At 52.5% G+C, this 17,300-nt stretch overlaps 1 protein-coding gene across 1 annotated transcript; it reads left to right on the forward strand.

Annotated features, from left to right (window-relative positions):
- The first annotated feature begins 8,850 nt into the window (after window positions 1–8,850).
- Window positions 8,851–16,815, forward strand: OXTR (oxytocin receptor). Its single transcript, XM_040593352.1, has 2 exons — window positions 8,851–9,938; window positions 14,591–16,815. The coding sequence occupies exons 1-2, from the start codon at window positions 9,008–9,010 to the stop codon at window positions 14,836–14,838; spliced, it is 1,179 nt and encodes a 392-aa protein (XP_040449286.1). The 5' UTR covers window positions 8,851–9,007; the 3' UTR covers window positions 14,839–16,815.
- The last annotated feature ends 485 nt before the right edge of the window (window positions 16,816–17,300 follow it).

The raw sequence follows: 17,300 nt of genomic DNA on the forward strand, positions 1-17,300 counted from the left end.
GGTCTTCACCACAGCCCTGACGGAGGGGTCGGAGCCCAGAATGTGGCTGGTGGGCTGCGCACCCCTGAAATGTACCTGCACAGGCTGGAGGTGGGCAGGGGACATGCAGGGTCTGTGGTACCTTGAGGCTGCTTCTCCAAGGGTGATGTCCTCCCTAGCAGGAATTTATAATAAATGATCCTTTGCTTTGAGGAGAGTCCGTTTTGATAGAAGAACAGATATTTTGGAATTTGAATGCCTTACCCAGCTGCAGGAATTTAAGCTAAATCACCACCATTGCCTGTTGGGCAAGCCTAACACCAGTCACCTGCTCAGAACAAAGACTGAAACTGAACATGGGTTTTTTTCACACCCCAGCGGTGGAGGAGTCACTGCGAGTGCTCTGAAGAAGACTGAATTCAAAATGATTCTAACAAATTGGTGAGTTGGCTCAAAATCAACCACCTGAAATTAAAGAGAAGGACAAATCATTGACTTCGGGAAGGGGAAAGTGAACACATTACTGCAAATGGAAATGTTTATATAAATGTAGCTGGTTTTCATTTTCAGAGTGAAAGCTCGCTCCCCTGGTTAATTATTTGGCCCCACAGGTGCATTCCTGGAGCCTGCACTGGTGGTTGCACGGCAGGTATTCGGTACAAGAGAAATGGTGTATGAGTCACAGTGGGGAGGGGGGATGTATATATAAATACCCACTCACACACACCTGTATGGACATTCCTAGACATATGCCTACTTATATGCTCACACACACGCATATACACACACACATATATATACTTAATTAACCTGAGAAGGGTTGCAGTCCCTTTCATATCACTCAGCATAGATTTTGTTGAAGAAGTGATGAGCAGCAAAGCTGATTTACTTTCCTTTACATATGTGCATGTATTAATTGTATAATTTGCATATGAATATGTATTAAAATAGGCAGACGTATATATTTTGGTTTTGTTCTGGCTCCTCCATCTTTACCGTAACAAGGTAAGACGTTATGCTCAAATAGAGATGTGCCTCACTTTGGCGGCCAAAGACATTCTTCTGTGGCTGCTTGTGTGCATGAACTGAAGCCTGTAGTACCTGTAGCAGGGCCAGTGCCTGCACATCGGGTACATGGCTTTAATAAAAGATTCGTACCTACGTGAATGGAAATATTTAGTTAATATCTGAGATGCCAGGAGGTGATGCTCAGGAATATGTGGCTTCCTACCTTTCTTTTGTGGGTGCCATAGAATCTGTATTGATGCACATGCATTTTTCTGATGGCTGTTCATCTGTGCGTGGCTGGGTCAGCGTCGCATCGCCTGTGCGGTGCAGCTATGGGTAGCAGCCCTGTCCCACTGTGCAGCTGTGTTGCTGTGTTACGTTGGCTTTTTAGTTCTGCTTGTTGACTAGTGTGTGTTCAGGGCAACTGAAACAAATACCATGAAGTTACACAGAAGTACAGTAAAAGACAAACAAAAAAATTAGTAAAATTCTTATATAATCTCCCAACAGCTTGAAATTGAAGTATCTTTGTTAAAAAGCATGTGTGTATATATATATATATATATATATTTCCACCATCCTGTATGAGGCCAGCTTGCTATTCCCAGGGTCTTTGCAGGCTCCATTGATTTTTATGGATTTTGAGGCCATAATGAGATGAGGTGAGAAACATTTTATAATGAACAACGTCATTATGGAGCCACGTACAAAACTCAGTCAGGCAGGTTCAGTTCCTACAGGGAAGTGCACGGGGAGGGTGTTTGTTACCCTTTGCAGAGGTTGTATACGTTGGGCATATACCATGTAACCCCCTGCCAGCCACCTTCTCTCTGCGGGTGAAATGCCCTGTGGCCCCTCCAGCTGGGGAGGGACCCCGGGCGGCAGTGATGGAGGCTGTGATGCACGGTGGGCAGCCCTCTGCCCATACTGAGCTCCTCAACGCTATGCAGCACAGCAGCCCCGAGTGATCCGGTGCAGCCGTTGCTGCCCCAGTCCCCTGTCCCCCCGCACCTGCAGCAGGTACCCCTGAGCCTGGACGTGATGGGCAGAAGATCGGAGCATGTGGGTTTCCCTATAGAAACCATGGACGTCTACCTCGCAAAGGTCTGCCAGAGCCTAAGCAGGGCTTTTTGGATTATAGGATCAGCCTGGATTATAGGATCAGCCTGATCCGTAGCCCGCTCTAGTTTAGATAGGTTTAAGCTCATTGATTTGAATGCAGCATTGCTGTTGTATCCCGGGGGGGAATCAGGCCCTGGAGCAGGAGATGGCATTCTTCTGTGTTCCCTGGCACCAAGCAAAAAGCTAGTGCAGCTTCAGAGACTCTGGTGGGAGTTCTTACTTGCAGTGTTAATGTTAATGATTATGGAAATGGGTGATGATTTAATGCCAAGAAACTCAGGCTGTTGTTCAAGACTTTATCTTCAAAAGTTGAATGAGCATGGCTTGGGCTTCTGCACCAGTATACGCAGAAGGCCACGGGAGCAGAGGCTGACAGTTTTCAGTAAGTAGAGGATTTCTTGGAAAGAAATAGTTTGAATCCCATCAACCTTACAGCATCATGATGTAGAAGGATCTCAACACTGAGTTCTTTGAGTTAAGTTCAGTGTTCCTAGATAAACAAAAAGAAGGGCAAAGATGAAATGGTCTTGATACATGGCATGAACTCATGGAAATTCTCTTATTCTGCTGCGAATGCTTTCTAAAGCTTGAGACTGCAGTATCCAAGTTGTTCCTCCTTTCTTCGTTTGCCTGTGTGCAAGCCGGCTTTTCTGGCTCTTTTTTCCCTCCTGGTAATGCTTTGATGATGTAGTTTCCAAAACAAAGCAAGAGCTATCAGAGCGGCTCTGCCAAAGGCCCAGCAACAAGCCGTTTTGTGTGCTGGAGCAGGAATGCTTGAGATGACAGTGGGCTTCAGCTGTATTTTTCCATGAGTTTGTTTACTATAATCAATCTGAGGATTAGTTTTTGGCTGGTTTTGTTGTTTTGTTTTTTTTAGATAACTACTGAAGTGAAATACCATGTCCAGGAGCATGGTTTAGGCTGTCACGTGATGTAACTGGTGGTACAAGGTTACTTAAGACTGTAACCGTATTTTACCTGCATCTTAAAATGATGTGTAGCCCTATGTTATTTTTTACCACTAATCAGCAAACTCATTAACACAATGAACTTTGAGTAAGTGTTCAGGACAAAATAATTTTGTGTGTTGCTTTGATTTCCGTGTTTTATCTCCAAAGACTTGTTGACTTCAGTGCAGTACATTTTACAATATTTACTGTCAGTGTGTATTCCTCTGAAAATCAGTATACCAGATGGATAGCTACATAGGAATTTTATATCATACTTAGGGATTTACTCATGTGCACACTTAAGAAACACTGGGAAACATTCGTAATTTTCTCTACCCCTAGTATATTCCCAAGCCTTATCTAAAGCCCACAACATACAGCAGCTTTTTATTGAAGCACTAATATACTTTTTTTCAGGGACGTGCATGGGACTGTACATCTCTGTATTTTTAGTCAATTTACCAAAGTTGAGCCTCTTGCAGACTGAGTGCAGGGGCCGAGGACCAGGAAATAATTCTAGGATAAAGACAATTTCCCATGCAAAAGCAGCCAGATAAAATACCCTGGCTTTCTAGCTTGCAGTGCCTGCTGTTGGGCATATCCATACACGAGAGTTCATGAGCAGCTGCAACTCCATCTGTAGAACAGTGGCCTGCACTTGAAGTTTTGCCAGACCTCTTGTATCAGGGGGACTGTAAAGTTGGGATTCAAGATAGCTATTGGAAAAACAGCTATTTCAGATGCAGCAGTAAACTGAAATGCAATTAAATTTAGCTTTATGTAGCATTTGTGCTTTTGATTATTCCAAAGCATGTATTTTTAAAATAAAAATGTTTCCAATTCTATGGCATCATTGAATTTTTAAAGCTGGAAGGAGCTGGGGTGACTCAGAAAACCCTTCCATTCTCACAGGACTCTTTGCTTTAAAATCACGTGTGTTTGGTTTTTAATTGCAGAGCAGCAGCAGCTTTGCCTGAATAAGGACCGAGGGGCTGTGAGCATCTCCCGCTGCTGTGGGGTTATCAGCATCTCCTGCTGCATCCATCCTGCTGGATGTTGTCCCAAGCCCCCAGTGTCCCCTTCAGCACAGGTGAGACATTTTGCTATGCTAGTTCCCTTCACTTTCTTCCCACCACAGACAAAGGCAGTGCCAATTAAAACCTTATGGCTGGATCTTCAATCTGACGGTGACTAAACCCCAGCGTTACCCCTGAAAGCCCACGGGGAAGGTCTGTGGGGCTCAGCTCCAGCCGTGGGGCGCAGGGCTGTGCCAGTGCAGCAACAACTTGTTTTCAGCAAGTGCCTCTTTACTGAGGCCCTTGTGGGATTTCATACTTGGTAATTTATGTGAGAAAACTGACGTATGGGTAGAATGATGAAATCTTGTCTGACTCTCATGCCCCTGTGAAGGGAAACCCCCAGCAGCTGTCCCGGTAATACACTTTCCAGTTGCAGAACCAAGGCTGTTCCTCCACAGCACAGATATGGAGCAGGCAGCAACCCCACACAATTAAGAGTAAAGCATTTTAATTTCACACAGTGACAACGTTACTGTCTTCACAGGTTGGGAGTTTGAACTTGCTGCCCAGCTCCACAGGCCGCAGCCGCCGTGGTGGGCCTGATCCAGGTATGTGCGGCAGGAGGGTCCTTCTCCCTCTGCACCAGCACCGGTACCGCCGGCTGTGTCTGCAGGCACCACCTGTGTGGCTGTTTGCTGCTGTCATTATTTGCTCAAATTAACATTTATAGGTGCAATGATGTGAACTCCTATGGCAGCTAGCAGTGGCAGGGTGAGTTTATTTTGACTGGACTTACGAGTTTTGAAATTTTCCTTTAACAGAAACGGAGAAAACTAAAATAAGCAAGGGAAGGTTTAAAAGAAAAAAAAAAAAAAAACCAAAAACTGAGTTTTCTGCTTATGGCACCTTTTGCTCCCTGTGCCCTGAGCACGATTTGAAGGTGACCCTCAGCAGCTGTGTGCATCACCTGTGCACCACACACAGGGCTGGGTGCTGCATGGGGCCAGCGGCATGGGGAGCTCCAGGAAGGTCAGAAAGAGGGAAGGTTTCCTTGGCAGCTCCTGGGGACACCCCAAGGGAGCCTGGACAAGTTCCCATGCCTCCTGTGCAGGCTTGGGCTCCAAGACAGGGCTCAAAATTGGGCAGTTTCCATGCAAGGTGTGACCATGAGTGCAGCAGCAGCCCTGGAGAGCCGTGCTGCAGGCTGGAGCACTGCTGGGCTGCCCTGGGAGCTTGAATCTGGTCTCCTGGAGCTGCTGAGAACCTTGTTTGTTGGTCTGGTAAAACAGTAATTTCCTCTAAAAGCCTTGCTCTCACCCGGCACTTGCCAGTTGTCATTGGGATGCTGTCAAAGGCTGAGGGCCAAAACCAGAGCCATGTGGTGAACATGAGGGTGCCTGCACAGGCAGTGGCTGCTGTGGTGCGGGCACCTGTTTTGGGCTCGGTTTGGGCTTTTTGGCTTTCTATCAAAGTGTTAGCGGTGTGTCAGCCGCGATGTCCCCTGCCAGCCCAGGTGACAGGCATGCATGTGTCCCAGGGCTGGCTCAAGCCATTTAGCAGTTTGGGGATCTGGGATGAATTAAGCCAGGCAGTGCTCCCTGGGAGCTGGGCTGGGAATGGCACAGGGGGGGATTTCTGGGACCACTCCATCTTGCAGCCAGCATTGTGTGGGGAGCAGCCCAGCAGTGGCATGCAGGGACGAAGCAGCCCAGGGCTGGCAGCCCAGGGCAGGGCAGGAACCTGCTACTGAATTTGTTTTCAACCAAAGAGATTTCTTTTTATTTCTCCCCTTCGTGCAGAATCTTTTGGGCTTACTAAAACAAACAAAGTGTGTGTTTTAGTAACTGCCAAAGTGTGGCAGCCAAAAACCGGGGTCATAGATGAGAAAATACATGAAAGGGTCGGATGTTGCGTAACTGGCAAGGTCAGTGTCAAACCCCAGTGAACGATTTCTGTCTCCAAGCTGCCCAGGAGCGAAGCAGAACTTTGTGCAGACAGCGATGCTGTTGGTCCTGGTTTCCCTGGGTATGTCTTCATGACCAGGCAGCGGGAGCACTTGGACTGTCTTGGCCAAGTGGCAAATCAGTTGAAGCTGCGCACAAAGCTCTGACTGAAGCTCGTCTGGCCACAAATCTGAGGGAAATGGCTGCTGGGGAGGTCACAGGCAGGGTAGGAGACAGGAGAGGAAAGCGATGGCCGTGGGGAGTTGCCTGTGAGCTGAGAGCAGTGTGGGGCCTGGGGCTGGTGGGTGCATCTGCACCTCCTGAAATTCAGTCCCTTCTTTGCATGGGGAGGGGGGTAACACTGCAGCCCCCTTTTATGAGAAAGCAGAGATGTTCCTTCTCACCGTTCTCGCTGCGGGGCTTGGCCGCGCCTCGTGTAAGCAGCCCCTGGCTCCCTGCTGCAGCTGCAGTGCTCCTGTCCAGGCTCTGCTGCCTCTGCAAATGCGACGTGAGCAAAGAGCCTAGGCTGTAGCCAAGACACTTAAAGTAAAACTAATGAAAACCTTCCATGACTTAGCCTTTTAAATCCAAAGTTCAGTCCTCAAGGCGTATGATCCTTCACCTCGACTGCGAGCGGCTCACTAAGCCACTGCTGCACTTCTGAATCAGAGCAGGCAGAGCGTTAGAAAACGCAGCCCTGGGACCAGTTTGGCATTGGCAAGGGGACAAACAGGCTGATTCCTAGGAGAGCTCTTTCACAGCTTAGCATTTATGATTCACTGTTGAAATAAAACGTATTCTGCAATTACACACCACTCTTTCAGGCGTTCAGCTGCTGCACGCCTAAGCAACACAATCGGCGTAAGGCTCTTTTCTGCATTAGAAGTGGTTCAGTTGTAGTCTGTGAAGGAATCGGTGTCTGTGCGGTGATGAATGACGCCTCCTCTGAGGGCAAGGAGGATCAGTGGCTGCTCTGTCTCACCTGAGGTGACTGTCTCACCAGCGCTGCCGTCCCACCTGGGCCCAGAAGCAGATTTAGCATTTCTTGGTGCACTGCAAGATGCTAAAGAAGCCACGCAGAAGCCATGGGCAAACTTCTTGACTCTACTGGAGCCAGGATTTCACCCCCCGGTCACCTCCTCCTACAGAACTCTCCCGAAAAAGGCAGAACAATGAAAAAAAAAGAAAAGCATTGCACGTGGTGAGTTGTTATGCTCAGCGATTCCCACAGCAGTTTTATTGCCTGAAGGAGGAAGAACGTGAACCCTGGAGGGAAGAACTTGCCAAAGTATTTAACATTTCTACATCTTGCATGGAGCTAAAGGTTCCCAAAAAATCTTTAAAAATAACTGCAGAGATGTTTATTCAAGGCTTATGTCTACGTTAAGTAGAATTTGAGATGTGGCTTTCCAGGGAAGACAGCACAGGGAGTGAGCACCAGCGTGCTGGGTTTTGCCTGGAGTTGGGGGCTGCAGCGGCCAGGCCAGGCAGGCTCCCGCTGTGGCCCCCTTCTTGGTTAGAAGGCCTGGGAGTGATGCAGCGGCAGGTGCAGTGGGGCTCAGCTCCAGGTGCTGAGGTTGTTGGATGCTCTCCTGAATGCTCCCACTGGCACTTGGGTCCCTGCTTCCCTCTTGTAGGGGGCCTGAGTCCCAGGAAAACAGCGAGATGTGCTGCTGAGCTAGTGGCAGTGATGACAGACGATGTCAAACATGGCCACTTTTTCTTCTTTTGTAGAAATGCTTTAATAATACTTGAAAATAATCCTCCTGAAAGAAATAAAAAGAGCCCTTGGTGGTTGTTTTAACTGGCGATAACAGAAGCACAAGCCTCCCAGCTGCATGGGGCTGTGCCGGCCTGCATGGTGGGCACCTCAGTGACTATGCTGGTGAAACCCAGCTCCCGTGAGGCCCTCAAAACCTGGGGGGCAGAGTGGGCACCTGATGCTAGGGGAGCAGAGCCCCTGGCTCCGCAGGCCCTGTCTCACTGCCGCCTGGCCCCTCTCTGAGCTGCTGCCAGCCAAGAAGTGTGGCCAGCCTGCAGCGCTGGGGTGTCTCCCGCATCTTGCTGCCGAACTCCACTGCACCCCAGCATCATCCCATGGTGGCTTGCCAGGCCGCGCCTGCCCGCCTGTCTATGCTCTTCCCAGCCCTGCGAGCCCGGCCGGGGGGCTGCGGGCACGGGGGGCTGCGGGCACCGGGGGCCGGGGCTGTGCTTGAGAGAGGTGAGGCCGGCGCGGGGGCTCTTCCACCCCTCCGCCTTTTACACGGGGTCTAGCCGACGGGCACCGGGGGGCTTCGGGCTGACGGAGGCCGGTGGCCATCGGGGGTTTGCAGCCCCGCCAGCCCCCGCCCATCACCGTGGGGCCGCCGGCAGCCTCCGGTCTGCCGCTCCCTCTCGCGGCGGCCGCCCCGAGCGCAGCCCAGCGCCGGCGGGCCCGATCCGGCCCCCGCCCCGCCGGGGCCGCTGCCGGCAGCGGGGCGCGGGAGAGCGGGGGCTGCCGGGGGGCCGGGGCCGGAGGTAGGAGCGGGGACCTGCCCGGGGACCCGGCCGCGCTGCTGTGCCCGGGCGCCGTCGCGGGTGGGAGCGGGGCGGCGGGGCTGCCCGCGGGTGCGTGGGCGGCCGCTCTGCGGAGGCGGGAGAAGGTGCTGAACCGGTGCTGGGGGGGGGGGGCAATTCGGGAGGGCCCCCGAGGAGCTGGCGGCGCTGGGACGGGCACCGCGCGTCTCTGCCGGCCCCTGCCCCCTCGTCGTCCTCCCGCCCGCCGGTTTTGCCCGGGGGCAGGAGCCCGCGGGGACGCCGGTGCTCGGGAGGGGCCGGGGCGGAGCCGCCGCAGCCCCCGGGCCGGGAGGGCCGGGCTGCCGCGGGGGGCAGCGGGGGCCGGCCCCGCGGGCGGGTGGGCGCCGCAGCGGGGACGCCAACGGGGAGGCGGCCCCAGGATCTGCCCCAGCCTCTCCGCCGCCAGGCTCCATGCGGGACCGCGCCGGCCATGGAGAAGTTGTACTTCGCGGGGAGCGGCGTGTGGACCGTCAACGGCTCCCTGGGGAACGGCAGCCTGCGCCTGGAGAACCAGAGCGCCGGCAGGAACAGCACCGCCGACCCCCTGAAGAGGAACGAGGACATGGCCAAGGTGGAGGTGACCGTCCTCTGCCTCATCCTGTTCCTCGCCCTGACCGGCAACCTGTGTGTGCTGCTGGCCATCCACACCACCCGGCAGAAGCACTCCCGCATGTACTTCTTCATGAAGCACCTGAGCATCGCTGACCTGGTGGTGGCCATCTTCCAGGTGCTGCCCCAGCTCATCTGGGACATCACCTTCAGGTTTTACGGGCCAGATTTCCTTTGCCGGTTGATCAAGTACTTGCAGGTAGTGGGGATGTTTGCTTCAACCTACATGCTCTTGCTGATGTCCCTGGATCGGTGCTTGGCCATCTGTCAGCCACTGAGGTCTCTGCACAGGAGAGCGGACCGCGTCTCTGTCCTCCTCACCTGGCTGCTGTGCCTGCTGGTCAGCATTCCTCAGATCCACATATTTTCTCTGAGGGATGTGGGGAATGGGGTTTATGACTGTTGGGCAGATTTCATCCAGCCCTGGGGACCTAAAGCCTATGTCACTTGGATAACCCTCATGGTCTACATCATCCCTGTGTTGATGCTGAGCATCTGCTATGGCTTAATCAGCTTCAAAATCTGGCAGAATGTGAAGCTTAAGACAGCTCATGGGCCCAACGTGGCTCTGAGCTCCAGCTCCCGCAGCGGAACAGCGTTTACCAGGGTCAGCAGCATCAGGCTCATCTCCAAAGCCAAGATCCGGACAGTCAAAATGACTTTCATCATAGTGTTAGCTTTCATAGTGTGCTGGACTCCCTTTTTCTTTGTGCAGATGTGGTCTGTGTGGGATACGAATGCTCCGCAGGAAGGTATGTCCTCTCCCCTCCCGTAGCCCTGTGTCTGCGTGGACTGCTTAGCTCAGTGGCTGCAGGGGCACTGACACAGGCTCGTGGGCTGTGAGCAACAGCCAGAAACTGTGCTCTGAGCTGAGTCTCAGGGGGCTGGGAGGGAGGTGGAAAAAAGTCCTGAGCATGGGAAAACCACCCGATGGGCAGCAGAGGCTGTGCCTGAGCTGCCCTGGTGCAGGCGAGGGCTAGCTTAGATCCCGGCAAATTCAGTGTTACCACAGCTCCGGGCTGGGCTGTGTGGCTGGGGGTGGCTGGGGAGGTTTTCACTGTACCCAGGTGTGTGAATTCATCCCTCGCGGGGCTGTTCTGGGTCTCTGGTGGGTCAATTGCCCACCCCGGGTGCTGGGGTATGCTAGGGCTGTGTGCGAGTTCAGCCCCACGCCAGCTGCAGGAGAAACTGCACAGTGTTAGTGCCCGACTTCTTTTCTTTTGCTCTGCTGTTTTTAACTCAGTGACTGCTTTGCTTTCTCCTCTTCTCCCCTCTTTTTCCTCTCCTCCCACTTCCATCTACCCTGTGCTGCTGTTATTTTATCTCTGACTGGGTCATGGTTCCTGCAGAGAGCCGCTGATTTATGAGCAAAGGCTCTCCTAAAGGACACGATATCACTGATTTGCCACTTTTTATTCTTGGTGCTGGCTGCTCCTGTCATCACAGAAGTTGCAAACAGAGCAAAATATATTATCCTCCTTAGTCTCATACTCTCGTAGCTGTGCTCTGTGCTGTCCCCGGGCGGAGGCATCTGATGGTCCCTCTGCACCTGCAAGGAGAACCCGCTGGGAAAGCTTAAAAGAAAAAACTGCACAACTTTGTGAAGTGGGAGAAAGGGCAAAAAGATGCATCCAGGGATGACAGCTCCTTGGACAGACTGACCCAAGCTCAACAGGAATGCTGAGTCTGGGGATGCCGAAGACCGGTGAGGAGCTGCGACCCCCTCCCGGCTCCCCTCGCAGCCTGCTGCAGCAAAGGGCTTCGCAGCAGAGGGCACAGCTTGCTTACACCGTGCATGCTTTTCCCTTCTTTAACCCTGCTCCAGCTATACATTGCTCTGGGGAAAACCTGAGGTCTCCGGCAGCCCGTGGATGACTGTTCTCATGTCAGTTGAAGCTGACAGAAGAGCTGGAGCCAGGCAGGCTCACTTTTGCCTTTCTTGCTTCTCTCCACTCCTTTTATTTCAGGCGGGGAAGTGAAACACAGGTCTTTAAACTTCCCGAGGTGCTCCAGGCAGCTGTCTCTTGGTTTTCCACCTGATCTAGGCTGCTCAAAACTTCTGGTTTTTAGATGCACCCTGGCATGAAGCAGTGTCTCTCCCTTTTGCTGTATTTTAAACCCACAGTCTCGAGGGCTTCCATCTGACTCATCAGCAAACAAACCTCTGCCGCTCTGCTGATTCCTGCGTTGTGGAGCGGGGGGATGGCCGGGCTGTTCGCAGGTCGCACCCTGCCTGCTGCTCCGGGAAACTCTGCCTTGCTCACCCTGTGCAACCAGCCCTGCGACAAACTTCCTGTTCTGCTTTGCTTTTAGGTAGCAAGGAAAGCTCCAGCCGCGCCGAGCTGTAACAAACTCCCCTTCCCTTCACGTTTCTGTTGCTCGGGAGCCCGTGTCTGCAGTAAAGGGTGGGAGTTTTGCCAGAGCATTTTCTGGAGGCTTTCGTGGCATAGGGAGGAAAAGCCTCAGGCAGGTTATTGTGGATAGCAAATGCCCGGAGACACCAGCCCTTCCTCCCAGGCCCACCCTCCTCCTCGCTGGGTGCCCAGAGGAACAAGAAGGGTGGCAGGGTCAGTCCTCTCTGCAGAAGGAATGGACTTTGCCTGCTGCGCTCCCAACAGTGTTGGCCTGCGTCATTCCCTTTGTACTGAGGCTTGGGCTGCCTTGGCCGGGCAGCATGGCCGGGTGCCTGGCAGAGGCATACCCTACAGCAGAAAGGGAATTTGGCATAGGATATCATAAAGAGTGTCCCTGACAAGGGAAAGTCTGTTAATACCTAACTGAATCCTAATTCATGCTGAGCAGGGCCCCTACAGTTTTGTGCCCACACATTGCATCCCGCAGCGTGTGAGACGCAGGCCTTGGGCGTTAGCAGAGGGATGTGCAGCGCTTGGTCTGCCGTGGGTCAATCTCCGATACTGCTCAGGGTTGTGCTTTCACCTGCGCAGGATGCAGTCTGCTGCGGTTTGGCATGCATCAAGGTAAAAAGGCTGTAAAGAAAACAAATTGAAGCCCTTCTTTCTTAGTTAGCAAAGTAATAATCAGAGAGGTTGTGCCCTGTGATTACTGATCCATTTCAGTAGCTTTATACACCAGCCTTCCTCGCTTCATAAACCAACTTCAGTAACATAAGAAAAGCGAGGTGTGGAAGCTGCACCCCTGCCCTGAGCAGTGCCGGGTGGAGTGGCAGAGCAGGGCTGGGGTCCCATGCTGCTGCCCACCTGCCTGGCCCCGCTCCCCCAGCCCCACTATCGCCCTGCCCCGTGGAACCGCAGGGCCAGGCAGCCCCATTTGTGCCCCTTCCCCGTGGCTGCCATGTGGCAGATGGAGGTGCCCAGGTGTGAGGGATGAACACTCCGGAGCCCTGCTGCTGTGCCTGCGGAGGGGCTGGGGTATCAGCCTGGTAACCCGCCCTGGGCCGGGCAGCGGTGATCCCCACCTTTGCTCGTATGCAAACCTACAGCCTCTGTAAGCGCGGGTTGGAGCTACAGGTTAGGACTCAGGTGCTGGCGTAAGCACCGGGGATCCTCCAGAGGCTGTGGGTTAGAATGAGGTTTCTGCTGCACACACCTTACAGGTAAGACACGTCATGTGTGGCATTTTGAGCTTTGAGTCAAAGTTGGTGTAAAGCTCCTCTGAGGAGAATAGTGAGGCTGTGAACCAGCATAACTGTTATATTGGTCCCTTAATCTTGGGAGCTGGTGCCCTGAAATGTGGGCTGTGACTGATGGCATCTCTCTGTGTGTGGGAATTAGTGAACAGTCCTCATTTCATTTCACTTCTGTAGCAGCATTTGCAGCAGAGATGCCTCAGCCCTTCCCCGGGCACAGCCTCCTGCCTCTGCCGATCCCTCCTGACAGCACAACATCCCTGGCCCTGCTGCAGTGGATGTTCGGAGCCTGGGGAGAGGGGACACCTGTGAGGGGCAGAGCTTGCTCTTTGCAGCATCTCTTGGGGATCTCTGGCAGTCCTGCCAGAGAGGGGAGAGATCCACGCTTAAGACCTGCCCTGCAGTAAGCTCCATGAAATTCAATTTATGTCCCGCAGAGAGAGTAAGAGCTGAGTCAGCCATGGCTGGATTTTTTTAATGAATAGAAATACTATGATGTATTTCAGGTCTTGCACCTAGGCTTTGTAAGCCATTCCCCATGGATTTCTTTTAGCATATGCTTAAAATTAAAAGCGGTTGGGCTAGATATCACTGAAGCAGTAATTATGCATGAGTTGGCTAAGGGTGAATTCAGAAACTAGTATTCATTATTCATACTTCTTTTCTAGTTTAAAAACCAGAAGAGTTTAAAACTCTGCAGAGGCAGAAAGGGACCAGAAACAGCCAATCACACGTACGCATCCTTGCTGCTGGTGCATCCCCTGAGAGCACAAGGAGATGAGAAGATGGGCAGAAAACACGGGGAGCAGAATAAAAGCTCTGTCCCTGACCTGCAGCCGCTTCGCAGAGGTGCTGGCTTGGGGGGGGCAGGCTGCCCCTCCTTATGCTGGCTGCCATGGCGGGGCTAGTGCCACTGGCCCCTTCTCACCAAAAGGCACCGATCTGACCTCTCAGGTGGGACAGGCGGGTGCTTCGTGCTCTGGGCGTGGGGAGCAGCAGCCGGAGACCTGTCATCTTGGCAGTATGCTGTCACCATCACCTCCCGTCCCCAGCATCACGCTTGCAGCTGGGAGCCATTGCCAGGCTCCCAGACTTCATTACTGGAATGGGGATGGCTGTCATTTCCCCTGGCAAAGTGCGTGTCCTGTGTGAAAAAATAATTCAGGGGGAAAGAAAAATGCCATCGCTCCCCAGGGCTGGGAGAGCGCCTGGCGAGGAGGCATGGATGGGGCTGGGCTGGTGGGCACTGTCCAGTTGGCTGGATTTTAGTGACTGAAAGCAGATGAAAGCCACTAATCTGCCCCAAATCGGCTACTTGGTGGGGAAAAATGAGCCACCTGATTCTTTTTGTTGCCACTCTTGCTCTTTGCCATGGCAACTCCAAAAAGCCACACTCCCTTCTCCCTGCTTTGGGCACTATAAAGGCGAATTGTGCAGATGATGCTGTGGGCAGCTCTGCCTCTTGGTGAGGCATTTCTAGGGTAATGCTGAGCAGGCAACAGCGCAGGAGGCGAGCAGGGGAAATGCAGCTTTTCTGAGAGGAAAAACCTAAACCCAAGTTGCTTGAACCAAGACTCACTTTCCCGCTTTTTGTTTACCAGCTCTTCTCTACTGATGTACTGACCAGCAGGCAGGGCAGCCCATTCCTGGTGTGGGAGGAAGTGTTGCAGTGCTGGCAGAGCTCGGGGCTCTCAGCAGAGCCCACCGTGGTGTGTGCTCGGTGCCCACCTCCCCAGGGTGGTGGTTCTCGCCACCTGTGCCGTGCCCTGATGCTGCCGTGCTTTTTCTGCCTTGCAGCCTCCCCCTTCATCATCGCCATGCTCCTGGCCAGCCTCAACAGCTGCTGCAACCCCTGGATCTACATGCTGTACACGGGGCACCTCTTCCACGACCTGATGCAGCGCTTCCTCTGCTGCTCCACACGCTACCTGAAGTCGCGGCCGGCATGCGACCTGAGCGTCAGCAAGAAGAGCAACTCCTCCTCCTTCGTCCTCAGCTGCAAGAGCACGAGCCAGAGGAGCTTCATGCATCCATCCATGACGTGAGAGAAGTGCCAGCTGGGACCTTGCACCACCGCCGTGCTGCCTCCAGCACTTCCCTGTGAAGAGCTAGGGCTCGGACAAGCAAGGAGGGGGTCTATATAAATAGGTGTATATATGTGCGTGTGCAAGCATGTCCAGCGGTTATTATTGAATTGAGGCGGGAGTGGGGGGAGGACTCCTTTGGTCCAAGTTTCAGTGCTGCCTGGGACTGGACAGCAGGAACCTGCTTCTGAGCCCCCAAACCACTGACATCAGTGGCATTTAGATACCACTGGGAGGGACAGGTTTTGCCCCCAACAGTCCTGCACTGCAGGAGTGGATGCGCTTCGTCTTTTAGCCCCGTCCCCGCATCCCTGCACAGTGCCAGCCCTGCTTCTCGCAGCCTGGGCCAGTGGCAGCGCTGGTGGCACAGAGTGGGGCAGTCCTGCTGCCAGAGGCTGGGAGGGCAGCAGGGACAGGGCTGGGGACAAACCTCCGAGGGGACAATGCTGATGCCTGGGTGTGTGTCCCCCCAGCTGTGCTCTGTGTCTGTGTGAGGCTGTGTGCATGGGTCAGCCTGGGGAGCGGACACAACTGCAGGGCCAGGGGATCTGTGCAATAACAGGTTTGCTAAGTGTGCTGAAAAGCTTCTCCAAAGGCAGGCATGTGGGATTACAGCTGGACTCCATGGGCTTTAACAGGGAAACTCCTTCTGAGTCCCCCGAGGCCGAGCTTTTGCTTTGGGTTTACCGCAGATTGTATTTAGTCTTTTACACCAATGCAATTTTTCTTGCTCTGTAACACACAAGGTCATGCTCATGGCATGGATTTTTTTATTGTTAAGAAATACCTGTAAATAAAGTTTTCTGACTGTGTCTTGATGGAAAGCGGGAGGGGAAGTGCAGGAGCACTAGCCTAAGAAAATGAAGGAAACCAATGGGAAGCAGCGCTTTAAGCACAAGACCCAGGCGTAAGGATGCTTTTGTTGATAGAGTACTGCACCAAGCACTTCCGATGTGCACACTGCTTTATTCTGTAGCTTGCTGTGGAGTGTGGGACATCTGGGGTGATGTGCAGCTCTGGCTGAAGGCAGTGGGAGCTTTCCTGTGAATTCGGTGGCAGTGGGGTCTGGTGACTGCAGAGGGATGCTCCTACCTTTGCTCCCAACACCTCCTGTATCTGCAGCCAGGAGGGATGTGCAAAAGCAAGACCTGCATGCAAACGGTTATATGGTTTGGCCTTACATGTTGGGAATGAATATGAAAAATGCATTTAAGTGTGTACTTTATTTTTTCACTGTTATCAACAGGCACATTTTCACCTTTCATAACCTGGCATTCCTTTGTTTTTTTGGTAGTAGCTTCAAGTGAGGGCTCAGCACATTTGCTGAATATGACACAGCATGTTCCATCTCAGCATGTTTTGCCAGGCTGGTTTAAATCCTGAGGAAAGCCTATAGCATTTTCCTCCCACGTTCACCTTCTTTCTCCTTGAGAGTAATTAGCTCCTGCACACAACAAGGAGTGTCCCCCCCCATTTTATTGTGAACCTGGGGCCCTGGCGCACCCTCCATCTGCCAGGAAAGAAATGCTATGTGGCAATAGATTTTACTGGGACTGATGGAAGCTTTATGGAAGTTTCGGGAGAGGCAGGCATTGCCTTGCAAGCCCTGGTTGCAGTGCTGGCTGTGGTTACAGGGTCAGGCAGGCAGGGCTGTGCCCCCAAGCATGGGGGTGCTGTGTTCTCCAGCTGAGTGATGCTGCAGCCCATGTCCAAGCTCCTGTGCCTTGCCCGGGCTGCAGTGAAATGGGGATGGGAGGAGGAGCTCCAGGTCTGTTGCAGTGGAAGGATGTTGAATGCACTGATAAAATATGTTTCATAAGGGTTAAAAGTGAAATAGGGATGCTGAGATGTGAGTGGTGTGTGCTCTGTGTGCGGGGACCCCATAGATCGCTGTGGTGGGGAGATTGGAATTTTGGAGGTCTTTTTGGGTTCAGGCTGTGAACTACTAGAACAGTACCAACAAAAAAATTAAAAAGAATGTAATCTCAATTATTGTTTTAAATTAATTTTATTCCCACAAAAAGCTTTAAAAAATTCTTATGATAAAGTGTTTTTGGAAAAGTTTTTCCCTACAAATATCTAAATACCTTTGGTTGGGTTTTGGGGTTTTTTTGTTATCACTCCATCCATCTCAAGGCCTGGTGTTGCTAGAGCACGGGTGCTACATTGCTATGGATGATGGAATTCCCCAATCCCAAGCCACTGGAAGAACACCAACAGAAAATCTGGCTCTTTCTTGTCCTTGGCATGGCACTAGAAGAGACTTCGGCTCCAAGTCTTTGTTGGAAGCCAAGGGAAAAAAGCACAAATTGAATGCAATTGAGAGTAACCTCTGAACGAGACCTTCTGGGCCCTGATTGAGCAAAGCGCTTAAGGCCAGAGCCAAAAAGGCGTTGAAGTGCCTCAAAATTAAAGTACCACTT

The sequence above is a fragment of the Falco naumanni genome, chromosome 4 (assembly GCF_017639655.2).
Source record: "Falco naumanni isolate bFalNau1 chromosome 4, bFalNau1.pat, whole genome shotgun sequence".
Lineage (NCBI taxonomy): Eukaryota > Metazoa > Chordata > Aves > Falconiformes > Falconidae > Falco > Falco naumanni.

Bases quoted from the DNA above. Each gene is read 5' to 3' on its own strand.
- OXTR (XM_040593352.1), top strand. From the start codon at position 9,008: ATGGAGAAGTTGTACTTCGCGGGGAGCGGCGTGTGGACCGTCAACGGC. The intron at 9,939-14,590 runs GTATGTCCTCTC...TCTGCCTTGCAG, and splicing joins TACGAATGCTCCGCAGGAAG to CCTCCCCCTTCATCATCGCC.